The 11,703-nt window shown below is 37.0% G+C and overlaps 1 protein-coding gene across 1 annotated transcript in view; it reads right to left on the bottom strand.

The window, feature by feature from the left end:
• Nucleotides 1–1,865: 1,865 nt before the first annotated feature.
• The window catches only part of kcnk9 (potassium channel, subfamily K, member 9), a 47,060-nt gene continuing 37,222 nt past the window's right edge, over nt 1,866–11,703 (bottom strand). Inside the window, exon 2 of the mRNA XM_020932893.2 lies at nt 1,866–2,740. Coding sequence (XP_020788552.1) covers nt 1,866–2,740 — 875 coding nt within the window. The remainder of the gene's footprint in view (nt 2,741–11,703) is intronic.

Here is an 11,703-nt window from a genome sequence, read left to right as displayed (position 1 = left end):
TCATAGAAATATCATGCTCTTATTCAACCATGAAAAAAAATCTTACTTTTTCCATGTGGTATTTTACAGTGACGCAATGGATCATGCTGTGGTTATTGTACTTATCTCATTTTGAGGGCTGACCTTTTGTATTAGGTCTATGGCTAGAAAGTGCAGAAAGATCTCAGATATTGTCAGTTTGAATCAGAATTTGTGTCAGTTCTACACAGTTGGGGTTCACCAACAAAGTGATAAAGCAGGATCAAGTTCAGAGAGAGTCATGGGGAGTTAAAACAATTTTTGTATTGAATTGTCACTTTTATTAGATTTTGTATTATTTTAGTTGGCAGTTTTAGATCATTTTTCCTCAGATTTTACCAATCTATTCAGTAATTCTCTGTGTCATATTCACTTTGATTTGGTCATTTGAACATTGTCCAAGAATGGAATTTGATTAAATTTTGCAAGATTTGTGACTAAGGCCATTTTAATTTCTAAAAGTAAAAAATGAACAAGACATTTTTATATTAATGCATTACACAGTGATTTTATAGTATTATATAGTTTGAGTAGTCAATCTGTCATGACTCCTCTATAGTTGTGTATAATGCACTATACATCATTGAGTACAACGCTGTTTCATTGAACTAGATTCAATGTTTAATGGAGAGAACCAGACCAGCTAGTGCTGGATGCCCCAAATTGGCAAGAATATGTCTATTGCAGCATCTCGGGGAGGGGGATTTTTTCTTTAGATCAATTTGATGTCTCATTATAAGAATTTTCTTCATGAAAATTAAAGCTTTTGTGTCCAGATGTAATGTTTAACCTCAGCAGATGAGGAAAATATCAATAACAGCAGCATGATCCTTTCATTATCCCACATGGTCATTTGGAAATAGGCAGAAGAATGCCACAAACCCAGGATACAGTCTGAAAATAACGTCTTACGCACATGCTAATATTGGCAACAACATTTTGGCTTGACATGTGGCTAAAACATTGTAATATATGATTGCTTAGAAAACAATACCTGATGCTCAGAAGTCATTTAAATTCTCTATCTGCTGTGAGGCAATGATATACTGTAGAACGATACAATTCTTCAAGTTATGGTGAAACAAGCAAATCCCTTTGAAAAATAGCATTTCCCAAGTGTGCATCATTTGGTATATAACCAATATATATAATAGTATCAATCCTGTACTGCAAATCTGTAATAAGGAAGGTCTTTTAGTTTTTAGTAGTCTTTAAATGGAGCAGTGTCTTGTAAAAATAGACATCCATGCTTCATGCTTTGCATCTCATTGTGTCCACGCCCGTATAGTCCTCTTCTGTTCCCCAGAATACTTTATATAATACATACAACCAAGAGGGGAAAAGTGCTGAAATTAAATTTGGTAAGGAGCAGCATTGTGTGAAATGAAAACCCATAGGTTATGGTGGCATTGGAAGGTCATTGTAAGACTATAAAGTCAGAAGAACAACATGCTACAGCTCTGGCATTCTAACAGTTTGGGTGATGTGATTTTAGATTTTGGGTTTATTTGAAAATAGAGGAGGGAAGCACTTGGATTTATCAGAGTTGAATGTTATTTAATAATGCTAAGTGCCAGGTTGCAAAATCTTGCAAACATACACCCTGTTATTTATTGTAGATCACAATAGAATAATTGTGAATAATTATTATTTCTTGAAATTAAGATGATTAACAAATAGATAGACTCCATGACATTGACTGTGTCTGTGTGGTTCTATCTAGATGTTATCAGAAAATTTTGTTAAGACTTCATCTTAAAGTTGTCCATGACTTTACAAAGGCATTTTAAACTTGCATTACAATGATCTTTCGGGACCACCATAACGTATTCCTCGGAGCTGTGGCCTTATATGGACTTCCTCCTCCTCATAAGCTGGTAATTGTCTGTAAAGCTGTGGAGGCCCGGGGACACCGAGCTGACAGGCGAGGGGAAGAAACTATTTTTCAAGGTGCTGGGGGAGATCTGCTCAATCCTATAGGAAACCGAGTGAAAGTATGGGCTGGGGTTGAGCTGTGAGCTGAAAGAGTTCTGATGTGAGAAAGAACAGCCCAGGTTTCCAAGTCCACCCCCGGAACTGCCCAAGTCATGTGAGTGATAGTGCATACAAGAACACACCGACTGGAAATCCCCCCTGTACGGCTCTCGCCTCCGACGTCCTCGTGGCAACGTCTCATCTTGAATGTGGATAATCATGCTGTTTCGGTTCCCTGCTAAAGATGCCCGCTCCTCTGCATCCCTCCTCTCATCCTCGCTGTTCATTGTAAGAAATCGTAAGACGACCAAATTGAGAAACGCCCCAATGACGGTCAAGCCTACGAGGATGTACATGAAGCTAAATGCAACGTATAAAGGCTTTTTCTGGAGAGCCCTGTTTTTCTGTAGGGCCACAAAGTCTCCAAAGCCTATTGTTGTCAAAGTTATGAAGCAATAATAGTACGACTGGAAAAAGCTCCAATCCTCATAATGGGAAAAAGCGGCTGCCCCTATGCAAAGCGTTCCGATGCAGGAGAAAAATCCGACTGTGACCATGTTCTCCATAGAAACGTCGGTGATACTCATGCCGCAGCACTTCTTGATTCGCTTCAGGAGGTATTTGACAAAAGTGTTCATCCTCTCGCCCAAACTCTGGAACATTACGAGAGTCAGAGGGATTCCCAGGACGGCATAAAACATGCAGAAGGCCTTGCCCGCGTCTGTCCCTGGCGCCGCATGCCCATAGCCTAGAAAGAGAGCAGAGAGAGGCAAGCGTCATTCAGCTGCAAGGAGCGGTAGTGTTAACAGTTTCAAGTGGGGTGTTAAAAGTCTGTACTGGAATACAATAAGTTATATAAGGTCACAAGATGAAATATGTCAAGATGAATTTTGTAGACAAACAAGACTTTGATAGTTGTTTTCCAATCTGACTCATTGGTTCATTATCCCACTGTATTTATCCAAATTGGTCACAAAATCTGCATATTAATTTAGTACTTTCTCCACCAAACCATCATCTAAAAGTAAGCAGGAGGTTAATATAGGTAATAATAATTGAAGCTAGCCCCTCTAATCATCATAGTCATACACACCATTCATTCTAGGTTAGATAGGAGGAAATGTTACTTTATCAACGTGTTAGTAGCATAGTATTGTTCACAGTTTTTCCCCGACATGAACACTTAGCTCTTGTGTGTGGGCTTTTACCTGCTTTTTCTTGCTAGAGCTAGGTCTCGAGACACTCCTAACCTGTTCAACCATGAGACATAGGGTTTTCTATTGGTAAATAATAAGGGGTTGGCATTGGAATGTATTTAATATGTAATATGTGTACCTGCAATTTGGATTCATGTATAACCCTTAACCTATGTCACAGTTGCTGATTGTGTGGAAAAAATATACTCAACATATTTGTCAAGGACAGTTAAGTGTGAACCTACAATTAGTCAACTTCAGTGTATCCAAAAATTTCACCTCAACTTTTGTTTACCAAGCTCAAATTCTGTTTGCTCTGCCAAAAGAGCTATTGATTTCCAAAACTGGCACACTTATTAATCTTATTTGGGCTTAAAGACTTGAGGGGGGAGGGATGTCCAATTAGAGGGAAGTTTCCGGAGAGGTGGGAGCGTCCATCGGAATAGCCAGTGATGCTTTTAGCTTAATTAAACGTTATCTTTAGACCAGGAGCTGAGTCACACATGGCAGAGACTTCCAAAACACAACCTGCGGGCTAACAATAGGATTCATATTCCCTGCAAGATGGATTTGCTAGATTCAATGCAGACGATCTTGTGTGCTGGTGCATATAATCATGGAGTTACAGCAGGAAAACAAAACAGCATTGACTGCAGAGAATATTTTAAAAGCCAAGAAATAAAGCACTGACATAAAGTTGGCATAAAAAGCAGTGCCTTATGCCAGTCTTTTTCTGAAGTCAGAATGCTGTTTTGTCTGTTTATAGAATCCTGGCAAATGTTGATGTTTTGTGGGTCTATGTATAATGAAATAAAAGTTCTGCTTGTTTCCATGGAGATGTTATATTTTTTTCTGGAATGTTCCACAGTATGACATACATTTGTTTGATCTTGCATTTATTCAATTCAATTAGATATTTTTAAGGCTCACGCATACCTTGGAAAACATGTTTTCTTATTGTGAGTAGGTTGCCAAATCTACACAGATCTGACCAATAACATGACCTTGCGGGCGTTACATCCATGGAGACAAGCAGGTGGCGGACTTTCTATGAGGAAAGTTACGTAGAGCATATTTAAAGTCAGTAAAAATGACTGCATTCGCAAGTTTATATTTGATGTCTAAAAACATATTACTTTTCTATCATTAACAAATATTAAAAATACATGAATGCCATATGTGCATCGTCACATGTATCTATGATGCAATATATAAAACATTACAAAAATACAATACAAATATGACTAAATATTTCTGAGGCTGCGCTACAGGAAATTGTAATCTTAACAGATCTGGCATCAGTGCTAAGTGGCTCTCCAATTCAGAGCCCAATCAGGACTTGAGATCTGCCTCACAAATGATCTTCAATAAAATACACTTCAATGGGCTATAGACTGTTAAGTGACAACCTGATGATTATATTCTTGCTGATACATAAAATAAAGTCTCTTTGGCAGTAGTTTTTTTGTCATGAGTCACAATTTAGGTAATCTTTTTGACAGAACGTATTACAGTACCTGTATTATTTTTAATGTAAAAACGCACTTTCACTTTGTGTAATTAGTATCCTAATTATTCACCATGAGTTTATAAGGGTGTTTCAGATGCTAGAGCAGACTCTTGCTATCACAGTAATGCTAATAACAACTGGCATGCTAACAGAGCAGCAGCATTGTCATTCTGACCATAATATCTTTTACAATTTTACAAAAAATGAAGAAAAGAAAGAAAAAAAAATGGTACAGACTCAATTTGAAAAGGAAAACTTCACAAACTGGCAGAGATTTTGTTTTGGTATTATAGTAAATACTACTAAACATTGCAATACTGGAATAGAGTTATTACCCAATACCCAACTGCACATTCATAAAACACATTGACAGAGAGAGTTTGGGTAAAGTATAAGGACACAACAACAGTATGATCTGGTCCCAATATAAATCTCACAGCTCTTACATCAAAATTACTTCTCAAAAGAACTTGAGAAATTGTGCAATGAGTGACTTATTCAGCTAATATGTTTTACAGCCTATAAGCAAAAAAGACCATCATGTGAGCAAAGACTGAGGTTTAAACCAAGCGACTATCTCACTGTGTCATGGTGGTGTGCTAACGCTAATGACCTGATTGAATTCCTCCAGCTCCGAGCAGCGGCTGGGCCATCATTTCCGTGCACAGGCTTCTATAAACATCTCCTGTAACCTCATTAGGAGCCTGTGACATAGTACTTTTGGGCGCACATAACATCCATAACACTGATGCTCATGTGCTTAGTAGAAATACCATTATCACGCTAAATATGATGTCAGTTTATTGTAAATGGCTTAATTATGAGATATCCGCAGAACACGCTCGCATCATGAAACCATTAGCTTATGAATTCTTCCATCCTCAAACATTTGTTAAAAAAAAAAAAGATAACGAATAAACATGTTACTCTAAATGCATCACGTATTTAGCCTTGTCTCCCATTTACAAAAATTAGCCAACTAATTAATTTGACTTGCTCAGTGGCATAATGAAAAACAGTGGCAGCTGTAGAGATGGCAAATGTCATTAGATTAGACCAAAATGAGGAAGGAATAGATTAGCACAAATAATAATCCTTTATTGCTCATACTGTCATCAGTTGCAAGTCCCAAGTCAGGTTTTCTAGGCCGGGACTAATTCCAGTCATAGTCAATGAAGGGATCTAGTTATGTTTTCACTGGTCAAATTTAGTAAGCGACATCAGAGCATTTAGTAAGACATCAGAGCATAGTAATCTTCAAAAGTATAACTCAGCTATTTTCTTGTACAATTATAGAACAAAATATTTGTCCAAAAGTCATTAATGTCCAGTTCCAAATGTATAGCCTCTGTATTATTTTCTTCCACTCATTCATTATTGATGGCTAAAAAGAGTGTCCCTCAGTCATAAGTACCTCCATTTTGTTTTTGAACAGTAACCTAGGATTCCCGATGCTTACTGGGATAATTTCAACAAAATTGTATTATGGATACTATTTTACATAAAACCAAAATAATATGTTTATTTTTTTATGAAGGTCCCAAAAACACGTCACACTAATCAAATGGTGATATTTACATTTATTTTAAATCTGGCCATTCTAACCTGTTTAACATCACACTAATGTGCCCTCTTACACCAAATTTCCAGTCCCTGCTTGAATGGCACAAGAATCAAACATTGTCTCACATTTGATGCCAGCAAAGTGAAAACAAACAAAAGAGTCAAACTCAAACTGGCTAAAATGGCTTTAGTCACCTTTAGTATGGTGGTACCGCTGATGGCCTGTGCATCTCTGCTTTGCTGTGGCACTGGGCTGTGTAATCTGTTTGTCTTCTTATAATGACTCTATTATCTGCCGTCGTCGTGGGAACAGACATATTGGCCGTGCACAGGTGCTCGGGGCCCATGTGTGCACAGGTGATGTTTGTGTACGGGAGGAGGGCAGAGGCTATAGCACAGCACACATGTTATATAATGGGTTACACGCCAACGTTCAGGCCAAGCAGATTACGAAAGGTGTGTGACATGTTAGGACGTGTAACTATGGGTAATACATTGTTGTCCTTATTTGTACTCTGATGTGATTATTTGTCCATATCCAACCTGCTATGGGAAACTTGGAAAACTAGTACATAATTTTCAGAAAATCAAAGATTTCATTTGTTTTGTTTAAATAACAGGTGGGGGTATATAAAATGGATAACTCCACACACTTTTCAGTATTGTCTATCATAAAAACTATTTCAATAAAAAAAAACAAAAAAAAAACTGAAACTTGCTGTGTAAACTTCCCAACAAGAGCATACAGTTATATTCTGCAATTTTGTATTTTTTAATTAACAATTTTATTTGTTTTTTGTCATGACATTAATTACAAGCAAAATGGCCAATCTTAATATTGTCACTGAGGTCATTTTATCAGTATAAAATCATATTAGTTTTGACACAATGCATTAAAATGTTAATGCTAAAATATGGGTGATAATTTTGAAATAGCATTATTATTAACTGTTGCAATTATCTGTTACAAAAAGTACACTCTAAATTCATCTAAAATGCATGTTTGGTTGAGTACATGGCAAAAAAGTGAATTGCACTAGAGTCATTTTCCTCATATGTACCACTCAGTGACATAAGAAGTAATAATTAGTTCTTTTACATGATATTTAATTCATATACTAAATTTTTTCAGTTCAGTTTCAGTTTTACACACTGTTTCCAGTATCCTTGAAAGCCAACAAAAAATACTAGTATTCTTGCCACCTGTTTCAATAAAAGCAAGATCTTGACCTACATCCAAGCTCAAATATTCTTGGATATTGAAACCAAAGGGCGGTTCACAGGAGCGTCTCTCATCACAGAGCAATTGGACCCAGGCATGTTTTAGTCCCGCTCTGCACATCTGTTGAGTCACTCTTTAAATGTTTGAACAAATCCAAGTGGGAAGTGTGATAGCACAGCCACACAGAGGCCAGGGAAATATTTATAGCAGCTTGGAGCAAAGGATGAGCGGCACACACATGTTTTTATGTCACAATTGTGCTTCATCTGCTCTTGCGGCTAAGAATAGCTTTATATTAGTGTGGTTAGGGAAGCAGTGCAGATAGAAGTGTTGATGCACTCTCTGCCCTCTCTGCCCTTTCCATAGTTTTTCTTACAACTTAGTAATCCACAGTCCTCAGTGATATTCCATCTTAAGAAACAATAGAGAAAAATACTAGGTATCCACAGATCCATCTTTTTCAGTTCTGATTTCGATTTTGATACTGTGGCTTTAAATATCTGCTGATACTTGATATTGACTGATACCAGTGCATAGATTGAAAATAGCATTTTTTCCTTTAACAACTTTGTCTAGCAATATCTAATATGTCTTTGTCTAACATGAGACTTTCTGGGGCAACTATGACCAGTAGATAGTCTTATTGTATCAATTTATATGTCCAATATCCATTGCCAGCATCAGATCAGTGCATCCCTAAAAAAATACATGATAAAAAAAAATACAAAAAAATGTTCTGTAAATCAATCCTACTCATTATAAAAAATGTATCATCATCTTTAACTCTGCTTCTCTTTCTATTAAAATGAGATAGAGGTTTTTTTTTTACTGAGGGATTATAATATTTTCTTTATTATAAAAATTGTTCTCTTTGCTGGAAATTGCATGTCTGTGACAAAAAGATTTTCACCTAGGCCTAAGTACAGTAATTTTGATTCTGACTAAACTTATCGGTCCGTCTGGTAAACCTACAACCTACAATTTGCAACAACAAAGAATATTTTTATTACTTTTTGATCCTTAGCCATCTATGGACTTTAAGAAACCTTTGCTTAAACTTAATCTCAACCAGAAGACACAAACATATAATTTTGAGATTTAAATTACGGTGTGGTTTGGCATCCCAGCAGGCAGGTAAATCAGAGAAGCAATGAAGAAATATTACATTTATGATTTAATATCTGCATTTATGCACTAGTCACTGGTTGTAATTGATGGGTAGGAGGAGGAATTTGAGTTGCTGGGGAGACCGATGATTCTGCTGCTGTGGTGGGCATGTGGCAGAGGAGTTTTGAAAAAGATTAATGTAGATGAGAGGACATGTTAACTTGAATGGCGGGTTCTGATTGGCTGAGTGCTACAGACAGGAACAACACAGGGAAATCACTCTTTGACTATACACATCATTTAGTCATCAAAAAGTAGAGCATCATGATCCTGGATTGGCCTAAGAGGTGATTGGTTGTGGCTTGAGAGACATGTTCTAATTGTCTGACCACTGACAGGTAGGCACCAGATGTAGCAAAATACAGGAAATACACTCTTCTTGTTGAATTTACACTTCATTTGCTCATTAGAAAGTAAGTCATTATGGTAGTCCTGCAGCACTATATTTACCCAGAAGGCAGTGTAGCTCCTAAAGTGTGACTCAGCACAGTTGAGTCCCACTTTGCTCTGGTCTGACAGTCGGCCCACACCACAACATGAGGACCATGGGTCGCAGAGAGTCTGAGTCAATTCTGACACTGCTTACAAATCATGTCTAATTATTGTGTTATCAAAAAAATTGCTCTATAAATAGGGTAACACATTAGTTTATTAATAGCTACCTAAGAGAACTATGTTCTTCCAGTTAAAGTAGTAGGGATTACGATAGATCTTGCTGTACATTTACTGAAAGTGTTTGATAAATACCCACTATTAGCTAAGGAACAGCTAATTAGTATGCCAGCTACCGCTTAGTTAGTGATTAATATGTGGTCCCTAAATTAAATAGTTTTACATTGTCTAAAAAATGAGCTTCCATAATTCTGACTCTTGGTTAAACACACACTAAAGCATCTGTAATGTATGGCTGCTTTAGTTATTTTTTAAATATTTCATGTTCAAAATGCTTTCTTGATCTAACATTGACTAAGCTGCTTGTAAATGTTTCACAATGTGGCATTAAATGTATCTATCTACATGGAGCCAATGCTTCTAGGCTAAGTTACAGTTCAGATTTGTAGAGAGGTGGCCCTGCTCACTGTAAGACTTTTTTTAAAGATGTTATTGACCTTTAAACACACATGCTATTGAATAAATGAGAAATGATAAAAGAGAAGTGGAATGCCATACTGTGGAGACTTCAACTAAAGCAATAACATCTCCATGGGAACAGGAAAGTTACGTAGAACAACTTCAGGTTAGTACCAAATTTTATATTACGGGCTAGGAATGTAATATCAAGCAAAAAGAAGAGACTGAATTAAACAAAAAGTCTTTTGCACAGTACAGTTATATAGTAGTTTTGTTTATTATTTATGCTTCAGTCTGTTAGTCTGTTGTGTGCTGACAAGGTGTGGAACATCAGGCTGACTGCACACAGATGGGGCTGCAGTTGTTGGGCTAAAATATAAAAGATAATAAAATCCCAAACAATCCAGAGCATTGTTTCATTTTAGGATAATTTTATTTTTTAGCTAATTTAAAATTCCCAAATATTATTTTCATTTAAGATACGACAAGAAAAACACAATTTTCACACCTGTAAAAAGTGTACCCTCTTTTAGCAAGAAAATAATAGATTTGCTTTTGATATTTGTGAAAATATGGTACAAATACAAGGACTATGCCAAGTTGCCTCTACACCTTTTGTCTAACGCAACCTGGTTAAAATTAAACCCCGCTTTGTGCCTTTGTGAACCAAGGAAGATTTTTTTTATCCTTGTACAATCTCACTAATAATTGGCTCATTGACAACCGTTTTTCTTTTTTTCCCTTGAACTTCTTGTAGCAAGACACTTGACAATGCAAAACCCACCATGCTAGCTAGCCCCTTCCACTGTGAGATCCATTATTCATAGTGGCAGTAGCGCAGCAACCCCTCATTAGCACCCCTGACTGCCGGGCCAGTTCTCCTACAAGTGCGGAGCTGTGGCTTAAACCAACACCTCTGGCTCAAGAGGACTTCGGGTTAATCTGGCCTGTTTTATTTCAGGTGCAGGGGATGGCATTAATTGCTACAGGACGTGGCATTATAATGAAGGTCATCGGCGACAGAGGCAGAGGTGAGAAGAGCATGCCTCAGCTCCTAACCAGGCTCCAGTGACTCACGGGCCAGAGCAGAGCAGAGCTGTAGAGCGCCATGGTTACCTACAACGTTTCACTGTCACTACACAGGTAAGACACAGCGTGAGCAGGATAATGTAAGGAGCATTGAAATGAGCTATTCTTTTGGAAATTTATAAAAAAGACTTGAGTCTCTGCTTTCTTTAAGGCAATCTTTTCCAGCAACCAGTTAACAAGTTTTTGCAGTACAGGATAGTGAATCATATCCCCGTATAGACAAAAAATAAATATTGTTTCAATGACATTATTCAGACAAAACTATGGTTATGTCAGTGCTTGTTATGACTGATCAAATATCACACAAAAAGTGGATGGAAAAGTTATATAAAGTTATTGTCTGGCAAATCCAGAATTATTGTCCCCACACCTCTTTCGTATCCTGAGCCAGGCTCAAACATGAAATCAGATTTACTTTGTTTCAATGACATTTAAAATGAAGGAGCTCATTGATCACCTGTCATTTACATATAATCAAACTTTAGTGCTTCACTCATTTATGATTGTCAGTCCCCTGCTCATTAGCAGCCATATTTGTTTTTGCTACAGACAGACCATAGGTGTTCCTGAGTGACTACAGGTCCACTACATCCACCTGTCAGTCACAACTGAACTGGTGATTTAACAGTGACCAGACTCACATCTTTGTAAACTATTATAGAAATGTGTATTCTGGATCTCAGGCAACTGCTGGTGCACTAATGAATGAAGAGATTTTTCCAAACCAACAATTTTTCTTTTTTCTTTTTTCTCTTTATTTCTATATACATATCAACCATCTATCTCTAGCTCACACATCTGCACACACTTTCACAATAAAGGCCACATTAGGTTTTAGTATAGTAATAGCTTAGTTTTAACAGCACAGCTATATAGGCCTATTAGAATAATAT

Source organism: Boleophthalmus pectinirostris, unplaced genomic scaffold (assembly GCF_026225935.1).
Source record: "Boleophthalmus pectinirostris isolate CB_2022bp ecotype Guang Dong unplaced genomic scaffold, ASM2622593v1 HiC_scaffold_21, whole genome shotgun sequence".
NCBI lineage: Eukaryota > Metazoa > Chordata > Actinopteri > Gobiiformes > Gobiidae > Boleophthalmus > Boleophthalmus pectinirostris.
The sequence above is the reverse complement of the archived record's forward strand: the minus strand, read 5'-3'. Positions and strand labels throughout refer to the sequence as shown.